General features: G+C 39.0%; 1 protein-coding gene across 1 annotated transcript in view; it reads left to right on the forward strand.

Annotated features, from left to right (window-relative positions):
- Positions 1–27,953, forward strand: part of LOC108668927 (probable chitinase 10) — a 54,001-nt gene that overhangs the window by 4,213 nt on the left and 21,835 nt on the right. Inside the window, exons 2-12 of the mRNA XM_047880418.1 lie at positions 15,598–15,807; positions 16,038–16,545; positions 16,958–17,176; positions 17,683–17,814; positions 18,341–18,476; positions 18,751–18,927; positions 19,170–19,373; positions 19,655–19,775; positions 20,275–20,563; positions 20,844–21,026; positions 21,292–21,538. Of these exons, the coding sequence (XP_047736374.1) occupies positions 15,617–15,807; positions 16,038–16,545; positions 16,958–17,176; positions 17,683–17,814; positions 18,341–18,476; positions 18,751–18,927; positions 19,170–19,373; positions 19,655–19,775; positions 20,275–20,563; positions 20,844–21,026; positions 21,292–21,538 (2,407 nt within the window). The 5' untranslated portion in view covers positions 15,598–15,616. The remainder of the gene's footprint in view (positions 1–15,597; positions 15,808–16,037; positions 16,546–16,957; positions 17,177–17,682; positions 17,815–18,340; positions 18,477–18,750; positions 18,928–19,169; positions 19,374–19,654; positions 19,776–20,274; positions 20,564–20,843; positions 21,027–21,291; positions 21,539–27,953) is intronic.

Below are 27,953 nucleotides of genomic sequence, written 5' to 3' on the forward strand. Positions count from 1 at the left end.
CTTACTGACATTGAAGAATAACTCTTATATAGTAAGTCAATAGACTTGCCGAATGCGTGACTCTAAACAACGCCAGCGACGCATCCTGTCGCTGATCTAATGGCTACTTAATCTCCGTAAAAATCACGTCTCGTACTCTTTGTTCGGGTGAGATTTTCTTCCCTGACTTCCCAATAGAGTTTCTTTGGAGAAACTTTGACATCGAATGACTTGCAAGATCAAAACTATGAACCCGACCCTAAATTGTGGCCTGGTCGGTTCAAGAAACGGGCTCTCTTACAAATGGGTGAAAAACAACTTTGAGGAACATTATTCAATGAAAAGGTTCTGCTTCAAATTGGTCCGACGAACTTTCAATGGTTTGAAATAATCAGCAGTGCGGGCCGTGCAAAAGTTATTGAATTGTTACCCGGACCTAAAAGAAAAGGGGTTGTCATATAACAGGGACCTGCACGGTCATCTTCTTTGCGTTGGGAGGCCTCTTCGTCACGACCGTAAAAGTAACCTCGTGAATTTTGTTCCTATACTTCAGGCCATAGGAACTTGACACTTGTTCTTTTCCTGACAGATAGCAATCATAACGCTGATGGCAGGTCGTCAGTTTGATGTTGTAATTGTCCGTGACGCGAGGTCGGTTTCCTCGCATCCCAATTAAGTTGGAATTCCTCACGACCTGCTTAACCAAGTCGAACGGACATGAATCCTCAGAAGGATCGACCTCTAATTATGCGTTTCGGCTTTTATGCCTCATCGACTGATAGTTTATGACGATCCTACTCGACTTCTTCGAGGAAGGAGGCTCAAACCGAATAAAATTTCTTATGAACCCGTTTCTCGTGCGGTTCCGCTATATTCTTTCACTAGCACAACCTCGCTGAATGTAACTCAAAGCTCTGTTAGTGTTCGCAGCTTATGAGAACCAGTCACTTAGATAAATACCGTAAAACTAATGTCCATAGTTAACGATTTCATTCTTTCACGTTTTTGCCTTTCATGGGACAGAAGGTCTAGGTTCTATCCAAAGTTATTTCATACATTCATCTGAGCGAAGGGTAATGCTAACATTGTGCATCGTCTCATGTAACGAATTGTTAAGTCTTTTGCCTAATTTTTTTGCACTTGACATCACACTGCACTTGTCTGAGAAAAGCCATGGAGTATCCTGGGCCACTTTCCTCAGATTCTATTTTAAATGAAAAATTTGTGCCCATGTCCCACGTTCTCTAATAGGTAACTCAACAGCAGAAAAAAGTGACCGCTGCTGCGATTTTAGACAGAAAAATTCGACCGCGAAACGATGCGACTTTTTCTTTTTTGATGAGATTTGTATTGAGAAAAAAATTCATATTAGCTCCGTTTTAGAGTCTCTTCTGAAAGTTCTTTCATATATTTGCAAATAACAAATACTTACCGAGAAAGTTTTTTTATTCGTTTACTAATTCGTGCGACTTAAGGCCTTCACTTCTATAATTAAATCCTAGTTATACATATTTTTCAGTACCACTTCCACAACCGATCTGCTTTATCCTAATCTATATATTAATCTATCCGCTGCTGAACTATATTGAGCCTAAAAATGTACTGCGTTTCGATCATTCTCATTTCTGAAAGAATTTACGCAAGCAAATCGCTAAATTCGTCGAGCCTTTCGAAGGATTAATGCCTCGGTAGCAGCGGCTGTTCTGCAGTCAATGCCGTCAGTGTCTGCGTTAATCACAGTTTGCTGATCAAATCTCCAGCTGAACTCCAGTTTGCTTGTGTTAAGTTTACGAAAGCTTGTTTTTGCTTAGGTGCAACCCAAAAAAAGAATATGCGTTTTTAGCTACGCATGTGAAGATGAGTAGAATACGAAAAAAATTAAGTAGGGTGTGTACATTCAGAATTACATTTTTATGTTTAAGGATGAATCCTTACGCAAATCCTTAATCACGCCCCAAAATCCTTACGGCTCTTTTGAATCCACTTGGAGCCGGCAGTTTTGCTGAGTATTTTATTTCTATATTTTTTTATCGCTTCAGCCCGATTTGGTGGCGACTCCAATTATTAGACACATGATTTATGGACGGCCTTTTAGCGCATTTTTTTGTGAATATTGACGCTGGCCAGGATGGAGAATGTTTCTTTATAATCATACCGTGTGTCGGTAAAGTTGTGTCTGCAATCCGACAAGCGGTTAAGCGGTTGCAAGTTGTTTGATTATATTTATTACTTTTTTTTTGTAAATGTGTTGATATTAATGATCATCACTAAAAAAATAACAGTAAGGTGTAACATACTGCAGACCACGTCAATGAAACGGCCTCATTATTTATACATTTCATATGCGCTCTGATATCAATGTATTTTCTGCCTTTACCGTTTAAAAAATGTCATGTTTAAAATCCTCGTTTTCGCCGATGATGTACTTTTACTTCATCGTCATCGTTGTTTACCCTCTCATAAAGTCAAGTCTATCATATTGATTTCATTTTGTGGACATCCGCTGACTTGTGACTTACGCCAGATCATTAATGCACCTCTGACTTGCAGGTCCATCGAACCCTCCATGCTCCGCGCTTCTGTTGATAATCCCCGTTATCCGTAGCGAAAAATACGAGGCTCCGCTGGCCACTTTTATAGCTATAGGCAGTTTACTCATGCACTATTATGTGCTGGAATACATCTTTCATGGATTTAGGATCGATCTAACGTTATAAATAATGTTAGAGACAGTTGGCAAGATGCGCAAAATTTACTGCATTTTCCTTCACGGACTATGTGAGTAATTTCAAAGGGGAAACCCTCATCATGTGATTTATCAAGTCCAATTTTACGTGAAAGTTATTAAAATAATTTATAATAAATAAATTATATTTTACTAAATGATTACAAATTTTTTAGACAAGGACACATAAAAATCCATTTAATCAAATTATGTCGTTTAATATTCCTTAACTCTTATGTAGTATGTGAAGCTTCAACAAACTTTCATCAGTTTCTTCGCTGCAACGGTAAAATTTTGTAAACTGAGAGGCCCTTTAAGGTTTATTCGAGTTAAAATACGCTTAATGGCATTGCTTCAGGTATGTGACTGTAATCAAAATGAGCGGTGAAGATTCTTCATGGCTTCCATGCTCTTCTAGCCAGATGCTCGGCCCATGTTTGACTAGGGCGTAGAGGCGGTAGAGCTATAATGCATTTGCCAACTTAGAACTTACCGCCTTTGGCCGTTCAATGTGGCGTGACTGGCATTACAAGGGATTTTATGTTAGCATCATTAATGAATATAATCATTCTCATCGTGCCAAAATATTATTTAATTGCAGTTAAATATATTGAACCAGTGCCACAGAAATAATTCTTGTGCGTTCTTGTTTCCGAAATTTCTTCATCTTCTTATCTTCAACTCTCATGGCAACCTCGACTAAGTTTATAGATAATTTATTCTAAAGACATATTTTTTATTTTTTCTGTTGTGCTTGATGAACTAATTGGCACGAACATAATTATTTTTCTTTCCTCTTTTTAAGACCAATTAGCGAAAGAAGATCTTCTTGTGATATTCATATAATGATGTTTTAACAAATTAAATGACTCGTGTGCACTCTTTTGTTTCAAGTCTATAAATGAATTTACGATTTATGCTTCAATAGTCTCTGAGATCTACTCGTCCACACATTTACTCGTATTTGTCTGTATTTCCCCTCCGCTGGAAATAAAGATAAATAAATATCGGGTGTTCGTGGTGTGTGCAATGAAACTATAGCTGAGTTTGCCCAGCCTATAGACTTTTCTTGATACCCCATGACACAGCTTATTCCTGAACGAAATTCCTGTCGATTCGAAGTATGTGAAGCCAACCGAACTGCATGCAGCATTCAGCAGCAACCTCACGAGCTAGAATGTAAGAAATATTTAATATTTCCAGCTCATTGGAGAAATGGGGTCGTTTGGCTGACAATCGACCTCAAAAATCAATAACCAATCGAACCAAATTAAGTGTAAAACCGAGTTTTTGTAGTAATCAATACTTATATTTTGTTACGGGTTACTTCTTTTCGTCATAAACACGCTCATAAAATTTTCATTTCCAAAGTTGATTGATTGATGGCAGTCTTCTCTTTAAGGACGATAGAATACATGATTTGAGGGCTGGATGTTGGTGCGACGGCCGTTTATTTTTAACCGAACCCTGTTCTTTTTTATGTATGATGCAGTAGCAGCAAATTTGGCAGTTATATTCTGCAGCGACTTTATTAATGGCGCAGTAGCAGCAGTTATAGCAGCCATGTACTGCAGCTGCTTGAGAGGTTGTTGCCCCGGCGTCACCTTTAGGGCATTTCTATTTATACGCCCGCTGCCCGACTGCAGTTCGGTTGCCGGGCTTTAACTAAAAATTCGTGGATGGCGTCAAAGGGCAACAAAATTTGCGTTGAGGAGTAAAATTCGAGCTCGAGGAAAATGAATTAGGGCGATATCTTTTAAATCTTTTGAAAATTTCTGGCGACTTTAGGGTCGAATACTACAGGAATTTTTCTTCAAACTACAGCTGGTTATTCTAAATGCTGGACAACATCTAATAAATTTGTATTTATTCAAGTATGAGTCCAAAATGGACAATTCAAACACCACTGTAAAGAAAAAAAATAAACATTTTTATTTACATATTTATAAATGTTCAATACGTCCCCATTGTTCTGCACGGCTAACATCTAAACGGTCATCAAACTCGTCCCACACACGAGAAATAATATCTCCTGTCACCGAGTGCGCCGTAGCAGTGATAAGGTTCTTCAGATCAACCAGAGTTGCTGGTAGAGGCGGGACAACAGCTTCCTTGACGTAACTCCATAAGAAATAGTCACATGGGGTGAGATCAGTGATCTCGGTAGCCAGAAGTGTAGAGCAAGATCTTCATTTCTTATGCGTCCTATCCAACGCTGGTAGTTTCTGTAGCTACGCTGTTTCTGCAACTACCGCCGCCGTCGCCCAATTCCGTGTTGAACAAAATTGAATCTTTCTCTTCCCAATGGTGTATGAACTATTCATTTTGAATTTATAATTAAATAAATACGAATTTATTAAATTAGGTCCATCATTTAGAATGACCTTGAAAACTCGTACTTAAATTACCCCTTCGTTGACGTTCGATCAAATTACTCGAGCGCAGCATGCAACGGTTGAGTGATCGTCTTTATTTCGCTTGTGCTGGAATGTAACGAAGCTCTGCTCATCTCGCCACCTAATTGGGCGAGTTTCCCCTGAACTGCGGATGAAATATTGCCACTCAAGCTATGCCAACAATTCCCAGACTTCCACAGTCCTGGGATGTCACGTGTTGCTAGCTGGGACCCCAACCTTCTTCGGTACTACATACTAAATCAGTATTTGGGTTAAAATAGAATTAAAGAAAAGACAACGCAGTTTGACTTTAACCTAACCTAACCTACTTTATTCACTATCAAGATGGGAATAGCGCGACACGACACGTATTTGCTTGTATTTCCAATTAAGTTGAGAAAGTTCTTCGAATTAGGCGGCGAAAATCATTCATTGTTTAAAAACTTGCCCAGAAAATAGTACATAGACACAGCTCATTTCGTATTTTTATCAGTTTAATGCATCATAACTCATATATAGGTGCTCTACAAATTGTTTAACTTTAATGCATTTTCTAATTTTACACTGCAAAATTATTCATATGCAAAAGTTTAAAATTAGGATTTTTTCATCCCTATGCGATCATTTTGTAAAATCTTACTTACTCTGCAAGCATTTTTCTGATTCATTTGAAATTTTTAGTATATTTTGCAGCATCGGCGATATCGGTATGACCCCGAGGTATTCTTGCTGATACAATCAAGCGCAGTTGACCCCTCGAGTTTCTTAAACCGAAGACGCACAATTTCCTTCGCATTAAGAGCCTGTTTGGTACCTTCGCAAAATTTAGTCTTAAATTAGAAATTCTCGAGCTGACTTTCCCGCTTGTACGTCGGTAATTGAGCCCATGCGAGTGGAGAGTGGACCGCACACACTTAGATCCTGTAGGCTGTTTTTCTCCTCACCAAATCACATACTTCAATCGCGTCGCTTTGGCAAGAGATTTACGACTCGTTGCTTATGGCATATACCAGCGGACAAACTTGACTTATTATTTCATACCAATGATGCAGTCAATCCTTATATGCAACGTATCTTGTCCAATGGTATTCTCTTTTTACGACACTTCTCTTTAACTTCACTTCTTGTCTGTTTGTTTGTCTGTCTGCTACAAATCTTGTAATCGAAATTAATACACTTCTACTTATCCTATCGATCTGAAATTTTGCACACTTGTGTAAAGTTGAAGACAATGCATGAATCAAATGTCAAAATAAATGTTTTTAAAAATTAAATTTTTTTCAATATTAAAAAACGTGAAAAAATAATTTTGTCAGCTACAAATCTTATAACTGATATTTGACACACTTTTACCTGTCTAATTGATCTGAAATTTTGCACACTTGTGTGAAGCCAGAGGCAATGCATAAATCAATTAATAGAATAAATATTTTTGAAATTTTGAAAAAAAAATTATATATTAAAAAATTTATATATTAAAAAAATTGAAAAATTAATTTTTTAATATTCGAAAATTAAATGAGAAATTCATTGTACATCTCTAAGACTGGAGAATATGGATTCTTTGGAAGTGTTGTCTTTAAAAAGTAATTTTTAAACGTATATTATTTTTGTTAAGTACACCGTAGCGAAATTCAGAATTGAAATATAACGCTTTAAGTAGTTTATTTGATAAGTATCAGAGCTGAATAGCATCAGGAGTCAATCAGTGTTGAATAGTATGAAGGCTGTCTCGAAGTTTTATGTTGCAAAGCTCTCGTTTTCATCGTGGCGATTGAAATATCTTTGTCGCGCCAGACTGTAGAAAATGAAAGACTATTTCTGAAATAACAACTTGAAGGATGGAATTTCGTTGTCTATCGATCTTTACGCTCGCCACGACCTGTCGCGACGCAAAAAAGACCGCACAACAAGCTTGGAATACCGCGATCTCTACAAGATTAGAGCCTACAAATTCCTGTTATTTAGTCGAAATGTTCGTGCGGGACAAGAAAATCATGTCTTTTGGTGCCATTTATCTGATTTCAATAACATAAATTTGCATTCAGATCCCACCATTTCCCGTGGCGGGCCTCAGAATTGAGTCGTTCGTGGAAGGTAGAGGCGCCTCGGATTCGCTTTTCTATGTGATTCAACACTCAAAGAAACAAATCTCCGAGCACGCCGCTGGATGGTTGTGGTCGTGAATACAAAGACATTTACTTCTTATGTTCCGCCGTGTAATCCAATTCAGTAAACAGGTCAAAACTATCTTCAGCTTTGGCACGCCCGTTTCTTGAACAACTTGATTTACAACAGCAACGACTTGGTTGCGCAGTAGAATTGTTCCTTCAAGAAGGACTTAGATAAGCGCTCAACTGGTTCCCTCCAGTTCCTCCCAACGTGGGATTTATGCATGATAAATATAATTGACGGTGCTGCCACGTTGAGTGTACAAAAGTCCGATATTAAGTATTTTCCCAGTCAGCTGGTATGGTACTCGTATATCAAACTATGTGGCGTATGTATGTTTTGTTGCGCAATTAATCCTGCACAAATGTTCACGAATCACGTGCCTGATCTTGTATGCGGTGTGCCTTTGTAAATATCTCGTTATTATTAAAGTAATTTAGATATAATGTACTCTTTATCGCTGAGTTCATGTCTTGGCTTCCTTTCAGTACACTTTTCAGCCTTCATGCGATAGTAAACTTCACAATACAATCAAAATCAACGATCACATTGGAAGAGATAAGATGAGATAGACGAGTTCCTAGTGTTACTGCATTAGCTCTCATTGTCCAGACTCTCGAGACGTATTATCTTGTACTCTTATCTGCCAAATGTGAGAGGTATTCACACCGAGTATTCATGTCGTTTTCAGGCATGCGATCCTTGCTTAATTTCTGATCTCACTCACCACAAAACCGGCTGCAGGTTCGTCAGGTTAAGCGTATGCAGGTTCAATTAATGTACACACACCCTTGGCCATTAGTTAGAGGTTTATTTCAGTTTTGGTCCATACTTGAGCCCAGCTTTGGGGCTAACAGACGTTAATGACGAATTTTTTGCGAGTGTCAGGGAAATTTTTACGTGGTGGGGTTGAAACGGCATGCATTTTAATAACGATCAATGAACATTGAAAACCTCACTAAAATGATCATCTCAGCCGTAATGGAAGATTTTCATGATGTATTTACTAATATTTACATGATAGCTTGAACTGAAGTTCATTTGTAGCACCGATTTGTTGGCCTTGATCTCTGTCCTACAGCTCGCCCGGCGCGATACTTTTGCTACATTTCTTTAATTTCCATAAACTTTGAATCAATTAACGTCATGGTGAGAGGTCGTCATCATGCAGATTGCTTGAAGGAGATTTTATGGGTAAATCTCAACGTTTGATAGCGATTTTGGATGCAGCAATTATATTAATTTTCCTCGTATAACATTTTATAGAGTGCTTTCCATTCGTACAACAGATACAACTGTTCCTCATTAGCCTACAACTTCCGTGATTTTCCGCGCTGAGGATTTTCCAAATGTTGCATTGAACTCGCAATTGATTTTCTAAGGTGGTTCATTGCTTGACATGCATTATTGCATTTTCCTTTAAATCCGTTGCCTTTCGTTCCATAAATGTTCTCTGTTTGTTTTCCGCTTAAATTACTTGAATTTCTAATTCGTATACACAGGATGATCATTAATCAAAGGAGTTAATATGCGCTGAAGATTTTGAAACAGCGTTCCCATTCTGATCACAAAGCTGTCGTCGTTGTCAGGCTTAAAAATGTTCATCGTTAGCCCACTGGCATTTCGATCTTGTGAGCGGTGTTGGATTCCTGCCCTCCGATCCTGATCCTCGCGCCAGATTAAGCTTAAAATAATCGACTTGTCCAGCATCGAGAGGACAGTCGTTTATTTTCCATAATAGAGCTGCGCGTCTTATACTCTTTTGGAACCCAATAAAGCGACTTACATTACTTACTGTATGCTGTTGCTGCTCCTTCATTTTGTTTCTGCTGCTTTTGCTTTGTGCTGATGTTACGCGCATGAATACTGCTACATAATTAAAGTTTATTGCAGTTTACCAGTAATTTTTGCCTGTCGTTGTATTGCGTTTTTTGAGGATACTTTCCTTAATAAATTGTAAGTTTAAATAATTCTGAATTTACATTACAGTCTGAAAAGACAGTAAACCAATTTGATTCAAATGCTTGGGTTTCCCGGCATTTGAGCCGCTCAGTATGCAAATTAATTTTTTTCATAATTATTTTTCCAATTTTTCTAGTGCTAAATTAAATTAGCGCTATGCATCACAATAGCCGATATGCCAAGAGATTCAAAGGCGCACAAGTTCTGATGCAAAGACGCGCAACTTTCACGCAATTCGCACAAAGAAATTCATGCTGGATGTCATGTGCCTGATTAGATCTGCGAGAAAGAGAGATAAGCCTGCATCACCGAACGTCGGGAATTTTTGGTATGATTTATAGAATTGATTCTACGAACGCAGGGCAATGAGTCTGTGTTTTTTAAAGAATTCTGCCGCTCTGTAGTCCTCGCGTAAGCCTGGCGGTCATCTCAAAGCGGCAGATCATTGCCAGCATTCATGAGGATATGAAGGCCGGGAATTAATTTTCAGGCCCTTTGATTTAAACAGAATAGAGATATAGATTTTCAGTCATTCATGTCGAACAGTTAACAATAAATACTATTATTTTGATTGGCGTTAATAATAAATATTATTATTTAGATTGGCGCTATGCTTGGATTTTTGACATTCGTATTCAGACTATTTTATTTGAATTAAAGCTGACAACGGGAGGCCTATTTGCGGCAGGATTGTCGGTTAAGCTGCGCGTAGGTAATTCGTATTTTATTAATTGGAATATTCTCGACTGACGCAAAAAAGTTATTTTCTCACATATTCTCAGCGAATGATTTTAATATTAAAATATTGAGGATCCAGCAGTGTAAAAAATTATTACAGTTCAATGCAATATATTGCTTCATGTTCTTCAGGTTAATTTTACTTAGAACAGAAGATTTTGTCTTACTTTACGCCAAGAGTATTAGTGCCGAAATAGTGACTCAGTTCCTCCACGTAGTACTGAAAAATTATTTCCACGGGCCAAACTGGGTCAGGTTGACTCACATGCACAAGGGCAAAACACGCATCAATATTGAGACAACATCGCACTCATTTCTGTGAGAGTCAGCTATGCCTGATGATCCAGCGGCTTCGTACTAAGGTTCACTGCACTCCTAGGGACCGGATCGTACACATAGGAGCAGTAGTCGATCTAGTCAAGCAAGGGTCACTTACTTAAAAAATAATCCTAATGCAAAAATTTCTTGTTGTTCGTGTTGCAGCCTGTGCTGGGATTCTTGACAGCACAGCTTATGGTAATAGCAAGAAGCAAGTTTAAAAAAATAATCACCTCCCTGTCGTTTTTTGTTCAACTGGATAAGATAATATCTAAACAATACTCGTTGCGGCTTAACCAACCTTTTTTAGTATTTTGAGTTCAAGTTTTCGTTTAAATTAACTACATTTTCGTTAGAAGATCACAACTCCTACTTATACATTTGTGCTTCGATAAAGAAAAATATGGAAAAAATTGAAATGGTTGAGTGTAAAAATGTCATCTGCGTCAATGCTTGTAATTACAGCCTCAACAAGATTTTAAAATTTAGAAAATCATGAATGGCGCGGATTTTGATGACAGCGCACGCGCATGCTTAATTGGTATCTCCCAGCACATGCATGCATAAAATTTCTACAAGAACTATCATCTCCCGCTTTAAAGTTATTTTACAGGAAACGCCGCTACACTAGGGTGTGGCCCGTCTATGTAATAATTCCTAATGTGACTTAGAACTGTTTTCTTTTGGCACCTGCAATCGGCAATTGAACATTTCTGGATTTTTCTATGTTAAAAATTGTACTGTATTGCCCTGAATTGAACTCACCTAAGCGGCGATTGATAATTAGATGAACCGGTTGGATTTACACAGGTTTAATGCAATTCGTGCTGAGGTCAAAAGAACTCTATTCTATTATCGGCTAATGCACTTGCGATAAGGCAGTTGAAGTTTTTAAACATTGAATATTTTAGTTAAGTTGTAGTGGAGACTAAACGTATTATACCATTGAATTTGTGCTAACATGAGGACGCTGTATTGCCGACTCTCCATCATACATGGAAACTCAGAGGAGCTAAATTATGAAAGCTGACATACATAACCAACCCCACACTGTGTCGTTTCAACTGATTGATGAACTTCGTTGCAAACAAGTTTTTCCCCAGTTAACGATTATTGATCTGCTAGTAATATTCTTAACGTGTGAAGTATAACTGGGCTTCAAAATAACGAGAATTCGGCCTATGTGGCCCTTATATGAATTTGGTTTTCGGAACTCTTCTTGAAACGTCACTCATTAATCACTATTAATCTTCCAGAGATGAACGAATGCTCAGAAGATTTTAGCATATGCACGCTTCAACTTGGGTTCTTAGCCACTAGTCGAGGTTTTCAATACTTGAAGTCAGCATACAAAGATTTTATCTCAAGTTTAGAGAGACTCTCACTAGATAGTATTCAATGTCAATTTGAAAACGTGCGTTCAGGATTTTCGTTAATCCTGCGGTTAGTTTTGAATGGCTGATTACAAAAAATTATGCGCCTAGTGCGTTTTCTTTGAAATGATATGTGTTTCGGTTGGCACATCAGACCTAGTCATTTTAGCCCTAGATCAGACCTGGTCATTATAGCCCTATGATACTTTTTTCCCTATCCACACTTTCACATTTCTGCTCATTCTATGCATACTAAATTCATTATCCTTACATTAAAATTAACCTGCTTATTTTTTCCGAGTTAGTCATTTCTTCAACCACATGTTAACATAAATCGGCATGTTTTTCATAATTATAATCACATTAATCACACGTTTACTCGTCATCAACTCGTAACCGAGCGATGCCATTTGATTACCTTATTCGTTGCCAAACTATTGATGCATTGATGGGTCACCATATATCATTCGAAATTTCGCTTGCACGAATTTAAGAAAAGTTCATCAGCCAATTTTACACCCAATTTGCACTTAAACACTTTTGCCATTCGGCGCGCTTTCGTCGTGGTAATTTTTCATTAAACTTAGAACGGCTTCAGGCGGTTTTGCAGTAGCTCTTCCACGCCTGAGTTACACTGTGGTCTGTAATCACGTAGGCGTGTGCCTTACTCGCCGAGGTCGAAAGAGAGGGAAATTTTCCTAAGAAAAAATGAAGCCAGCTACCCGAATTACGCAACTGGTTTGTATGAGAGGAATTTCATTGATTTATTCCATTGTCTTGCCATCTGCTGCATGCCGGCCTTCCATTCAATTTTTACATCTTGTCGTAGCGTTCACGATGATAAAAGTTCTTGAGATATTGGCAAGTTCAACAACTATTTTCAGTTTGTTTCTCAAGGCAGATTTAGCGTTTATAGATTACATTACAGTTGAAAACAATTTTATAGAGATGTGATATGGCGACTTCGTTAGATTTAAGGAGGGGGTTGAGCTTCACGTGAAACTCAAGGGTGAAAAGTCTGCAACGAGAAATAGAGAAAACGAGAAAATTTCAAGTCTAAAACAAATGTTAGTTTTCTAACTTACGTACCTCCGAACCTTAATTCGTTGGTTTCAAGATGCTTCCATTTGAACTATCAATGATAATGAAAGCTTGCACCAGGCGGTCTGAGAAACCATGTACCGGCGCATGATGTGAATTGCATTCTAATTTTTCGTCATTGATTCATAGAGCACGCAGCTCATGGCGTATTTTCATTCATTTACCGTAAATTCTACTGTCTGGGTATTTCTTTCTAATGGGTGAAAGAAAAGAAAGCACGAATTTCAATAGCAGTGAACTGAAAGAGCTATAGAAATCGAAAGAAACGTGCTGATTGTTAAACGTAGAAATTGAAACGTGCTGATAGGGTCTGGCTGCTTGAGATGTGCGGCGTTAAGCTTAATTAACCTGAGCTCCAGTAGCACGGAGAGGCCATCCGTCACTCTTGCCTATTGTGTAGTAATGGATATATTGTCGGTTGACACGTTATTATAACAAATTGTCTCTGTGGATTTTCAAGGAATGCATATTCCATAAACTTGATGAAACTGGGCTTTTTAGGTCGGCACAGCAAGCTTTTGGCTCGCATTGCTTATGAGGCAGTAACTTACCATCCTGCGAAATTTACTGAACAATCTTGCACGTGGGCACTGGGCAGTCATAGTGAATATTGGAAGATAAAATTCTCAACGTGATGTTTTAAAACCTTATTTTTGAAAATATCCATACTATAAACAATCACATTCACGAAAATTAGATAGAAAAATCATTCGATGAATTTAATTAAAAATTCAGCGTAACATGTAGACTAATTTTATTATTAATGTATCAGTATGGTACATGAGGAAATTGGTCACATTGTGACTTATTATTTTTTTTACAAACGCGCTTATCTTGAAGAGAGTTTAAGGCTGCCAAATAATTGGAAGTGAAGGTTCATTACATATTTCGGGAGATTATTTGTTATATACTTGTATTTCCTGAATTTTGCTTAAAATTTTCAATCAACGTGGAAAAGAAAAATCCCAATACAGTTTTGTCTCCAAAGCTCTTTTCTGTCTATAATGAGCTTCGAAAACCTTTTGAGGAATTTCGTAGCATTTAAATACGAGTATATATATTTTTTTACAGCACAAATGAAATGATGATTATAAATAAATTGTTTAAATAGAAGTAAGAAAGTGTTAGCAGTTGAGGTTGCTCTCGATATGTCCCGCCTAACGGGCCACTCCTTACCCAGCGCGGCGCAAAACACGACATATCAGTGAGAGCATCTCTCAGGTGACATTTAACTGGCCAATATTATACTGGACTCGATAGAACTGCCTTCAGTTAGTTTATCTAAACCTCAGTAACTTTAGATGACCGCATTAATTTACTGTGCTTTTTGTGAGAATAATAATTGGCTATTGGATTGCCTGGGGATCACTCCGGTTCCTGGCTTGGTCGAACAAATAAAATTGGATTCAGCTTATCTGTGCCACTTGCGGCCATGGAATTGACCAATTTTCTCGCAACGCAAGAACGGTTGAATTAATTTATATTTAGATCGTATTATTTGGACGCTTATATTGATGAAATAACTGTCAGCACTTAAAATATTCGATGAATTTTCATGGGTTTCGTTATTCGATAAGTTATCTAGGAAAACTTCTTCGCGACATGAGTTCCGTTGAAACATTCCTGCAGGGATCCATTAACTATCAAACTGATATATTAGTTTTGATGTTAAATGGGTTATTTTTCTTTCTCATTTAGTCTATAAAAATGACTTAAAAAGAGATAAGTGAGTTTGATAAACCGTACAAATAGTTATCCGTATCCGTATATTCCCTAACTGTGCATACCTTCAAGTTATTCGTATTATCTTCGGAATTCGTGACGTTGAAGATAAATAGATAATACCGACAAAGAAGCGTCTTAATAAGGTAAAAGCAGTAAAAATGTTATAAAACTAAACTTAGATTTCGATCAACTTTCGGCATCACTATGCCTTAATTACATTACATTATGCCACGGCGAGAGGCAGCATCGAACATCATACAATGTTTCATGGACGATTGACCTACAGTGATTATAATTCATATTTAAGTGAAAGACGATTGAAAGTAATCTTAAGCCATGACGATATCCAGATACAAAAGATACAAACATATCAAAGATTAAAGCGGCTAACCCATAAAAATGGCTACAACTGCATTACCATCTGGACAAAATCTCCCTCATTCCTCTGAGTTTTGGTTGGCTACTAAAAATGAGAACTCAGCGGCCTACTTGGGCAGTCGCCCCCCGGCCGTGAGGGTCGCCACGCGGCGCAACCGACACCGGTTTTCTGGCGCAGCTCAAAGCGCGGCTCGCTGAGCCTGAAAGCGTTGATCAGGAGGGGTTAACGAACCCCTAACACATCCCCATCTTGCAGGAATGTTGCTAGTTTGGTTGCAGGTGACACTTCGGTGCGTCGATGTGAGTAATGCAGGTGTAAATTAAAGAAACAGGTATATTTCTAGGGTCTTGATTGAGAAGTGGTTGAGAAAATCACAATCCGACTGGAAATTGTGTGGTTGGTTATACAAGACGACTCTGACGGAATTTCCAATTTAATATTGTTATTTTTAATGGACATATGTCGACAAGCTTTAAGCAGACCAATCATGATTTAATGAATAAATTGTAGTAATTTGCTTATTGCCGAATGTTAGTTCTCCCACGGAATAAATAGCAAAGAGGTAACACATTCTTTGCATGCATTCAGGATTTTTATTGGAACAGTCCCGCTCGCGGTTGTCCTAATTCTATTATTGTGTTCGCCTCTCTTATACTGTTTAATTAGCCTAATCATCTATTAATGACATCTTTCATGATTACATTATTATTCTTATCAAAACCTTTCCAGATCGGTGGAGGGCTGCGCGATGGGCATGACGATGAAGGTGGTGACGATGGTGACGCTGTTGGCGGCGGTGGTCGCTGGTGGCGGGGAGAAGAGTGGCCGGGCGGCGTACCCGCAAGTCCCTGGGGCTTTCGTGCCACGACCCGTGCAGGTCTACGGGCCAGATTGGGGGCAGAAGGTCCCACCCCATAATGAAATGCTCTTCTCATACAGGCGAGTGATGCCAGCGCGTCATGAATGAAGAGAAATAAATAATAACCCATTACTCTAAATTATTTTGGCATTTCACTATATTTGTATTCATTTTCGCAAAAAAATTAATTTTAAGTATTTTTGCCGTGTAATTCATTGTAAGATTCTTATTGCATTAATTCTTTAGCTTCTTAGACAATGAACTCTTAGTGAAATGTTTTGGCATCAAACAATTTTTTTCTAATGTGCAGAATAAATCCATTTGAAACTGAAATCTACCAACGAGGACAGACGCCTGTGCGTTACCAGCAATCGCAATCTAACTTGGATCCTAACCAGCGCCTAGTAGATCAAGGTCCACCATCAGACTACCAGCATTCACAACAACCATTCTTTTTCCATGCACCAAACCAGCAACCACTTGTTTACCATCCAAACTTCATTCCTCAACCTCAAAGTAACAATTTCGTCGATCAGTTTAAATCGCAATACAGACCTTCTCATCATAATCCTGCACATCAATTTCAACAAACATATCCCGAAGTTCAACCTCAACCTTATTTTGCGGATCACCGTTCGCCCCCACAGTTCAACTCGCAACCTAATCACTATGGGCACCATCAAATCCCTGACGTATTCGCTTCCTTCTTCAAAACTACAGATCAAGATACCGAGTTCAATCGAGAAAGAGGTTTTGATAGAGGACACATAGAGTCACACCCTCTTCATGAGCAAGTGCAAACCTACACTAACTTCAGAGTGAGTTTGCCGAATTTTATTAGTTGCGGATCCCCCTCTCATAATTACATTGTGCATTGACATTATAAGCAAACATGTGCTATTTTTGCGCTTGTGAAGATTTGTCTGGTTCCGTTTCTCACATTATTTCCTTTATTGGTGTGTATTCTTACGACGATAATGTGAATAGGGAATAATCTGTCAAAATCCATTGAGCTTTGAATAAATGTCTGAGAAGTAGGATCATTGTACAGGTATACATTTGTTCTGGTCAGAATTTGACCAAGACCACAAAATGCTGTCGACGGTGGTCACATTTCAATTCTAAAGTATGTCCAGGGTTCTAATAAATAAATAAAAAATCAGAATCATGTACTGTGTTGCCTAGTGGGTCAGCTCTGTGGCCTAGTTATTCTTATTAATTTATTTCAAGGGATCCGTACTACCGGACGCGTCGGACTCGGTGCCGTTCTCCCGCTCTGCAGTGGAGTCTGTGCCCGTGACCGCGCAAGTCTACACTGGACTTCAAGTCGAGAACTCGTCACCATCAGGAAGACGAGGGGTCAATGAAGACTTCGGTGCCTTCTCGCGAGGAGACGTTGAGTCTTACCCAGCTGTTCTCAAGCCGTATTCGGCCGACCGAGATCCTTACGTGAGTTTTACATCCGAATTATCCAATGAATTTTTGGTGTGATAATCCTGAAATTGTGAAGCAATATCGAGATTATTGAGGAAAAACTTGCAAAATTAATTTCGATCGCTATAGGTGAGCGCAATCGTCTGCTTAAATTTAGAATAGCGCAGATACTGTATCTGCTTGACTGAACATTTAATAACTTTGTGAATATTTCATAACTTGCGGTGATGTTCACAGGTTTGAAGATGCGACACCAATAAAATTTCTATTAACAAAATTACAATTTATTCTTATAACAGTTAATTGACAGGTAGAAGTTTGTAAAAATAATAGCATGTAAATTTTCGCAATTTATGGACGAAAATATGTCTGGTCACCGAAAAAATTGCAATTATAATTATTAAAATTGACAGGACCATCAAATACAACTTATTTTCTCATAAAACCATTATTCGACATGTTAAGATGAATTAAAAGAAATAAGATGCTAGGCGCGTTGTAGCTACATTTCTCGTGTACAGGAGGAGCTCGTGGCGACGGAGGGCGACGGCTACGGTAGCTACGGTCAGGCCGGCTTCAGACTGGCGGTTGAGTCACCTCCCATATTCACAGCCCTCCATGACCCATCTGAAGCGTTCCCTATGAATGTGCACGTGAGCTAACATATTACCATTAATATCTTTAATATGTATTCATATTTATCTCCGACCTAAATTCAGTATTTATTTTAAGTCATAATCGTTGAGTGTCAAGCCCTGCTATTTAAACTAAGGCTCAATATGCGTTGTTTAGTGACTTCAAAGATAATATCATTCCTTGTCCACACATGAGACGAGCCTTCCGGCGTTATGTTATGAGGTGATTGCGGGTTAGATAAACTGCTATAAAAATCTCACCCTGAATTGGTTCATTTGCGCTACTATTCACGCAATCCAACTCCCTCAAGGCTGCAAATTTCTATTAACATAAAATCTTATGAATGCATTAACGTTAAGCAATCTTTTATGATGAGAAACTCTGAAGACGGTGTTATTACCATTATTTTTGGCTAGTTAAATAAAATTCAACTAACCATTAACCTCCAATTTCATTATCAGAGCTTCTCCTTAGTATGAATTTATGTGTGCGTAGTCTTCTAACGAAAAAACGCCCTTACCAATCGTCTTGTTTTGTGATCAGAGCAACTCCCGGCCATTTGGCCACCTCTCTGAGAGCATCGTGCATGGCGACTCCCGCTACATCGGACACTCCATCCCTACACCCGCCCAGTACTCCTACTATAATCCTAGGATCGGGACCACCAGAGTAAACGAAGGTGAACCGTAAATTGTATTTATTACTCTAATGCTCTTTTAGCACAGACTAAATGGATTCTAAAGCCTTCAAGTCGCTCATGCTTTGACCGTAAATTGCAAAATATTGGGAAATCACTAATCGTTGCAAAATCCGTTCTCGATCAAAAATATTTCCATTTCAGGATAATTTTATCAATTACCCTTGATTCAGTTCAATAAATTCTTTCTTAATTGTCCATACTGTTAGAATTCACTAGTACGCTCAACACGACCGTAAGTCTTACGTCCCTACAGGATACAAAATTGTTTGTTACTACGAATCCTGGGCCATCTATCGGCCTCAGCCGCTGGATTTCAGCGTCTCTGACATCGACCCCTTTGCCTGCACGCATCTCATTTACGCCTTTGCCGGGCTTGACGAGACCAACTACACCATCAAGTCCCTCGATCCTGACTACGACATCGTCACCGGTACGAATTCACACTAAATTTACAAAGGAAGAAAGCATTCTGTGAGAATAAGGTGACTGGTGATAGTGGAAAGAAGAAGAGTAAGACTTGGATGATAGACTTGGGACGGTTGTTATGTCTTCTGTACTATAATCAACTAACAAGCTCATTAAGTTACAAAAAGGATACCTAACTGCCGTTTAATTTTCCATCGATTATACTTCTAAATGGCGTGTTTTTAATAAGGGTAAAAAAAATTACAGGAGGGTACAAGGCAGCCGTGACCCTAAAGGCCCAGAACCCGCTGCTGAAGGTGATGATCGGTTTGGGAGGCTGGAACGAGGGAGGACGCAAGTACTCGCGCATGGTGTCCACGGAAGAGACGAGGCAGAAGTTCATCAAGAGTGTCGTCAAGTTCCTGGACGAGCATCACTTCGACGGTCTTGATTTCGACTGGGAATACCCCGGTGCGTTAGATGCTGTCACTTCATGCCTCCTAAATTCCCCACAGACGGTTAACATAAAATAAAGCATTACTTTTCGAACTATAATGATCATATTCTTATCAGTAGGTGAAGCTGCTTAAATAAATTATATATATTTTTTAATACAAATGAAATCTTTTGATTTAAACCAACATTTAACTTGAGCCATTTGAGTTGAAATCACTTTGTTGTTTGGATTCAGTTAGGATTCAATATCAAGTTTGCTATGCACTGAATTTTTTGTATCTTTGGGTTTACCTCAGGTGCCAGTGATCGCGGTGGCCGAGACACCGATAAAGAAAATTTCGCCGCCCTCATCAAGGAACTTTCAGCTCAATTCATGTTGAGGGGATGGGTGCTCTCTGCTGCCGTTTCTCCTGCCAGGTGAGGTTTCCCGTAACCTGAAAAATCCATTAAAATTTGACAGAAAGCAAAATTTAGTTTCATGAATTAATTTTTATATGTGGTGTATTTAATTATACCATTCATCAACAATAAACTCTAATATAAAGAGCCATAATCTTGATACATGTGGAGAAGCTGAATTTACTGCCATGCGGATAGTAACAAGCGTTGTAATAATTGTCGGGTTTGTGTCACTCTGCACGAATATTAAAGCTCATTATTGTTATCAATTAGACAATAAATTACACAAGCGCTAAATAATAATGCTAAAAACTCAACTTTTTGAGCTAAAAAAATTATATTCGAACTCTTTTTGAGAGGCCAAACAATCATTAATCTTGCCGCATTATCTAAGTTTGAGTTAAAGTAATGTTCGCGAAATAGAAGACATGTAACCCGAGATTAACACTGGAAGAATTTCATCGATTTTGATACGATTTTTATATGATATCTTAAACGATGAACTCTTACGGTTCAGGTTCCGTGTGAATGAAGGCTACGACGTACCAACTTTAGGCCAGTACCTTGACTTCATCAACGTCATGACTTACGACCTTCGCGGTCCTTGGGACGGCATGGCTGATCATCATTCACCTCTCAAGACCAGAGACTCGGACTCCTGGGCTTATAAATCCCTCAATGTCTTGGATGGGCTCAGTTACTGGGCCGATAAAGGGGCACCCAAACATAAACTTGTCTTGGGCGTGCCATTCTACGCTCGCACTTTCACCCTCAGTGATCCCTCCGACAACAAGCCGGGAGCCAAGGTGAGTGTGTTAAGGAGGAGGAGACCTAATTGTTGACATAGGAGCCCGTTTACTGATTTATTTCAGGTTAGATTGTAACATTTTGTTGATATAGGGAAATCAATTCAGTGACTGATGAATTTCAGCGACTATTGTTCTTGAGAAATCCAATGTCGGTAGAATATACTTGCTGGAGTTTTACTCTTTTTAATTCTTTATTTGAAATACAGGCCTGGTCTTAGATAAGTAATTGAAGGTCCCTTCCCTATCTCAATTTAATTCACATCTCTTGCGTGGCCAGGCAACTTCTGGTGGCACAGAGGGCCGCTACACCAGGGATCGCGGTCTCTACGCCTACTACGAGGTGTGCCAAGAGCAGCGCAACGGCGGCTGGACGAGACAGAGGGACGGCGCCGGTGGCCCGTACATGGTCAAGAAAGATCAGTGGGTCGGCTACGAGGACGTCGAATACGTTAACCTCAAGGTGGTCAAGTCAGAGTATTTGATGAAGATATGTGGAAATAGGATATAGAAAAATCATGTAAGAATGGGTTAGAGGTGAATCCTAAATATTTGTTCATTTGTTCAACTGCATATAAGAGTTTAACCGAGAATATTCTAATTTTATATGCAATAAAAAATGAAACATATACGTGTGTTCAGATCATCATAAAAATAGTGGCAGGTTGTGATTATAAATTTTTGATTTGAAAACTCATTAATTCGTTATTAATGTTTCCCACCATCAGATGGATATGGTGCGGAATGGCGGCTACGGAGGTGCCATGGTGTGGGCAATAGACTTGGACGATTACCTCGGCATGTGTGGTAAAAGATGGCCATTGCTATCAGCCATTCGCATCCGCTTAGCCGATGGCAGTCCTCCTATAGATGACGTCACTTCTTCTTCGGTGCCTGAACCCGAACCAGAGCCGAGTCCGGAACCTGAGCCTGAACCTCCTAAATCCGCGCCTGCGACCAGTTCTCCCGCAGAGAGTAATGTCCTTAAAACTTCACCGTAATGTAATGCCTTTAGAAACGTCATCGTAATGTAAAGTGACGTTCTTTGTTATTGGGATACTAGTTAGCTTAGACATGCTTCTGTTTTTTGATCACCTATTGTATAAATTCTTTTCCTTCTCTTTGAGCAAATATTTAATTGTTTCTTTTTGTGCGCTGAATTTGTATTTTTTTAATTCAGTGGGAATATTAATGGCTTCATCGATTAATACTAGTGTTTTTAACTAGTGTATGGTGAATCTATGAGGCGTAAAATCTTGCATGATTCTTTTCAGAAATCCAATTTTCTTCCAACGATCACAATTGGCCAAATTCTTCATCCAAATTCCTAAACTCCCGCAAAATTATGGTTCTTTGCAGCCCGAATCTCAAAAGTTTCTAAAGTAGCTACCGTCAAAGTGGCAAAAATTACTTCAAATCAAACTTTCAATTTACAATCTTGAGTTAATTGAAATTCCACCAACATTTGTGATAGTATGAAAAGTAGTAGGACACACAACAAAAATCTTTACTATGGCGAACTCCAGTTCAGGTTCTCTGGAACTTTACACTGGAATGTTTTTTGGCGGGCTGTTGGGTTCGTTTGGGTTCCAGCGGATTGTTCTAATTTTGTTCTTTTAAATTGACCTCACTCAAACTTACTGGATTTATTTCACTGCAATATTGATGCCTTCTTGAAAGAGCAACTAACCCAGCCAAACCTTCATCAGCCGAGTCATCTCCAGATGAAGAGGATTCAGGCAGCGCGAACAAACGCGTCAATGACGGATCTCAAAATTCCACCACTGCTCCATTAGCTAGTGATTTCAAGTGTCCTGGTAAGATATTGTTACAAATCTTTGAATTTCCTTGACGCATGTTCTTATAGATTTGAGTCTTGCAATGAAAATCTTTTGCAGTAGGTAAAACATCTCGCGGTTTGAAGCAAATGAAGAACAATTCGTCTTCATAACTATGGAGATGTAATTCGTGAACGAAATCGTGCCATTTGTTTCACAGGGCCCGGCGTGCATCGGCTGTCACAAGAGTGCAACACTTATTACATCTGCAACAGGAAGTTCGAAACTACCAAGTTTGTGTGTCCGACGGGTCTTCTCTTTGACCTGCGCCGCCGTATCTGTAACAGACCCGAGCACGTCACGTGTGGCCCCGGCTACTCGCCCGTCAGTGAGTGAGATGCACTTTAAATTTAGCTTTTTGATGCATTTACGGTTTCCGATTTTTTCATAATAAAAATGTAATACTAGCATACTAAAGCGTACTTATGTTTGTTATCTTCCGAACTGCAATTTATAATTTTAATTTAAATTAATCAAGCATGGAAGGATAAAGCTGGCTCGAGTGAGTCACAGTAAGCAGATTTGTCCAAGAAATTAATAGTATCAGAGTAGTCGCATTCACATTACATTTACAGCCACATTTTTAATTTTATCCACTTACTCTTAATCATTCGATTTTTTTTTCTATGTGGAAATTTTGCCGAAACGCCTTATTTAAAATATAAATATGCTACCAAAAACGCATTATTTATGTTCGTCTGTGCTCTCAGGAACTCTCATGAATGTTCTAATAACTATTTATAATTCAGATCTAACATTTAATTTTCAATTTATGACACACTTATAATTAAAATTACGCAAGATACTGTTGTGCTGATTTCAATTTATAGTAAACTTCCATTGCAAAAGTAAAGTATGAGGAAACTTCTATTGAAGTTTACTTATGGTAAACTTCAATTGAAGACGTCACTTCTAGAAAGCTTAATATGTCGTTATTTATCAGGTAGGCGGGACTGCGCGGAGGACGGCCTGTACAACAACCCCAGTGACTGCACCATGTACACGTGGTGTCGCTCTGGCATCGCCACGCACTTCTCGTGTCCCCTCGGCATGAACTTCGACTCCTTGCGAGGTAATTGGTCGCGATAGCTCTTTGCACTGGTTTTACATTAGTTATTTGTGCATATTTGTTATTTATCTGGAGTGAGCTAATCTTTATGGTGATTGGTAACACAAAATCTGTTTACATGAGAAAAATTTTCTACCTTTCTTATAAGTTTTAATTGGGCTGAACTTGAAACATGATGTTAAATTTTCATCTTAAATGCTAGTTTATTTACATTTTTGAACAGACTATTAATTATATTATTCCAGTGCTAGTGGAATTTGCTCATAAACCAACATGATTAACTATAGGCGATTTCACTACATGTCGCTTGGAAAGCATTTTCCTGGAACATAGGATCAGTTGATCCATCGCGTCACATCCTGAAGATATATCTAGATATTTTTATGATAATTTCTGTGTATTTTACTATTGTGAAGTCACATGTAGTTGATAATGCTGGCTTTAAGAATAAATTCTACTAGCAATATGTTAATAAAATACAATTGAAGTGTTTTAAGAAATTATAATAAACATCGTATTCCAGATGGAAATTTGACTTCATATTACATGTCAGCGTCATTGTCCCATCGAAAGCAGAATATTTAGACACTAATTGTGGGTCAGATAAAATAAATATTGTACCTCATGAGCAGGTATGTGCGTGGAGCCTCCAGAGGCTACGTGCAATAACCACGAGATGGTGCAAGCCCTGGTACATGATAACTCGACATTAAATCTTCGAAAGCCTGTCTTCAGACAGACGCAAGGTAAGGCTTATTAAGAAATGAAGTTATACTTACTGCAATAAATTGCGTTCCACTGCTTTTATTATGTTAATCAGTTCATGTTATTAAATTAATCTCAAGGGAAAATTGAATTTCAATCGAAAATTACTCCTGACTGTACGGCGTTTCGAAAGTAAATCAAAAGTTTTTTTCACGAGTTGCATTCAAGGTGCGTGCTTCATTCACTTGAATCTGTTATTTTCTTTTCTTTAAACAATCATTTAAGCCAGTAGATCAAATTAAAGTTTCGTATTTACTTCTTTCGCTTGATTTGACATCGTGTAACCAAAATAGGCGATTTAAACTAAATTTGTTCCCAGTTCTACGTGCAATTTTGTTGAGTGTATACGCACGTATAAACATCGCTGTATTAGTATATTGGTTGAATTTAATACAAAATTTGCTTTTCTGAGGCTCATTTTTTGCGAGATCCGCTTAAAGCTAAGTAATTAATTATTTATATATATTTGATTCCCGCAAAATTATAACTTGTTCATCGTAAAATTGCAGAGTCACATCGAGTGGTTTGCTTTTTCCCGAACTGGGCTCTGAACCGGCCAGCTGAGGGCGTATTCGTCCCAGAGAACATAGACCCCAGTCTCTGCAGTCACATCGTATATTCCTTCGCTACCATCGACGCTTCAACCCTGCTACTTCAGCCCTACGACATCGCTGTCGATATCAGTAGAGGTTAGCACAATTCATTGACTTTTCCAAACTGATGCAAACTAATAACTATACAAAGTGTTTCGCTTGTTCTACCGTAAGCTGGTAATCAATCATGCATTCAAAAATTGTAGCTTTGATGCAAAAAAGAAAATATGTTGGTGCGATTACTGACTTTTTCTCACTATTCTCTTAACGGATTTTCGAGATTTTGTTTTCTTAAAATTTCTGTAATTGCAGATCGACATCGCTCTCTGAGTGTTTTCATGAATGTCAGTAACGTTATTGTAATCAAATACTTACAGAAAGAATTTTACCACTTTAAAAATATGATAGCATTCTTTTTCTGATCTCATTTTGATAAATATTTTCAGATTTCTACAAGCGCGTGATAGCCCTGAAGCAGCGGCAGCCCAGCGTGAAGGTCCTGATCAGCGTGGGCGGATGGGTCGACTCTGGCACGGACAAATATTCCAAGCTGGTAGCGGACCCGCGAGCCCGGCAAAAGTAAGTTTGCTGTTCGCATGGTCAATAATTTGCGTTAGATAGCAAATCGCCACGGTGCATGCATGTTCATCGTGTTTTCGTGATCAACGAAACGTTGTATTCCCTTATTAATTTAACAGTTTTTATTAGGTTTACGTTAAGCGATATATTGAGAGCGAAGTTTGGCAATGAACGACCAATTTTCACAGTGAGTCATCTTTAAACAGTAGTCTTATTTATTCCACAACGATTTATTTGTCTTTATTAACTACTCCTTCATTTTACATAATAAGCAATAGGAACATAGCTTTATTTTCTCAGTTTCGTACAGTTACAAGCACACCTCTTTACTAAACTTGAAAGTTCAATCGAGTGTGGTTTTTCATTTCCAGCTTCACGCAGTTCAGCGTCCGGATGTTAAAGGCGTTTGGTTTCGACGGCCTTGATCTGCACTGGCTCTACCCAACGTGTCCGCAAACAAGATGCAGCGCTGGTTTTCCGGATGACAAACGTGGATTTTCCGCACTTGTTTCTGTAAGTTCAAATACCCTCAACACAGAAATAATTATTCTTTGAGAAAACAACGCGTGTCCACTATTCCGGCATTATTGTATAGTCTGCATTATTCATCAAAATCCATTGATTATAACCTAAAGTTTTATCGACCTCTTGACTGATAAAATTTCATTCTCATGAACCAGCGACAACTTATATTCCTGTTATTAGCTAATAAAATATCGGACCTTCTTTAATAAACCTTTGCATTTCATCTCCAGGAGCTTCGCGCAGCCTACGACCGCGAGTCGCCACGTCTTCTGCTGACAGCGACGGTAGCGGCGGCGAGAGGCATCATCGCCCGAGCCTACGACGCGCCGAGCCTCAACCGCAACTTGGACTTCCTCAACGTCCTCACGATTGACTTCCACACGCACAGGGACGGCAAGACGGGACACGTGTCGCCTCTCTACCAGCGTCCTGACGATGAGTGAGTTATTCATATTATTCGTGTTGTGATTGGGACTTTTGAATGCGGTATTGGAAATCTTCACATCGAAATCAATAATTCAGAATTAACATGTACATCCGATGGTGTGTAAAAATGTGAACTTTCGCAATGGAACTGAAAATTTTACTCATTGAATTAACTATGCATTTGAGAACGACAGGCACGCATTTTCTGCGTATTATTTAAAAGAAAGATATTTCGCTCATAGCGTTTTTTGCGCAATTTTCAAGGTATGAAAGCCAGAACTCTGCTTTCGCTCTCGAGTACTGGGTTCGAGAAGGTGTTGATCGCTCAAAGCTGAACCTCGGAATCCCGTTCTACGGACAAACTTTCCAGTTGGCCAATCCGGGTCAGAACGGACTCAACGCCCCTACGATCGGGCCTGGAGACGCGGGTCCCATCACACTTCAGCGTGGCATGTTGTCTTACATGGAGATGTGTCAGAGAAGTGAGTTAGTATTAAGTATTAAGGTTCACACAAATACTTAATAATAGTATTAAGGTTCACACAAACTCTACCTCTAACTAGCCTCAGTGTCATATAGTTAGTGTCCTGTTCAATTTATTGATGTTTAAGCATAATTTGTAAGGCACAATCTACCAATCCACATCGAAAATTTCTCCTGCAGTTTTAGATTAATTTATGTGCTCGCATCACACTAATACTTTTCTGTATTCTTTTTCAGTTCGTGATCGTGGCTGGCAGATCGCCAGGGATCCTTCTGGAGCCATCGGACCGTTTGCACACAGAGGGGACCAGTGGGTAAGCTACGACGACCCTACCTCTGTGGCTTTCAAGGCAAACTACGTAAAAAGTAAAGGTTTTGGTGGAGTCATGGCTTGGTCCATTGACTTCGATGACTTCAGCAACAAATGCTGCAGAGAACCCATGCCCTTACTGCGCACTCTCGCCAGGGAGCTCCTTAACATCCCTCTTGCTCCTCCACGACCTGGAGGAGACTGCACTACCCCACCACCAGCAGTAACTCCTCCACCACCTCTTTCAACAACAACCTGGTCTTCTGGTGAGTGGAAGTAACTTGTTGAGCAGTCATTATCGCTGCTAATAACATAACTTAACAGAGTGCTGTCGGCGCTGAAGCGTAGGCCTGATGTGGCCTGTCGCCGATTCTTGAACTTTTTGTGCCTTGTTTACAGAAGATCTAAAATCATGTCATTTGACCGGATCTTTTCATGACTGACGATAGTTTGAAGTAGCTATTAGACTTCCACCGGGTTCGATATGGTGCTAGGCATTTCATATCTGAACATATATTTTGCCATAGCTTTATCTAGTCTGTTCTTGAACGCGTTCATACTTGGAGCGTTCAATGCCTGCAAGAATGTTAAGCCAACATAATCTTACTTGTGTTGCAGTTCAACGTCTTAGAAAACTCGATATAATCAATTTTGCCATCATTATAAATATATATATATATTTTTTTCAGGGAAAATCACAAGACCTACTCCTCTTGATTGGTTGCCGGATGGTGAAACAGATGGACTTCAGAGCACCAGGAGAACAAGAAGGCCAACCACTACCACGGAACCTTCAACCACT

This window comes from Hyalella azteca, unplaced genomic scaffold (assembly GCF_000764305.2).
Source record: "Hyalella azteca isolate HAZT.00-mixed unplaced genomic scaffold, Hazt_2.0.2 contig5386, whole genome shotgun sequence".
Classification (NCBI taxonomy): Eukaryota; Metazoa; Arthropoda; class Malacostraca; order Amphipoda; family Hyalellidae; genus Hyalella; species Hyalella azteca.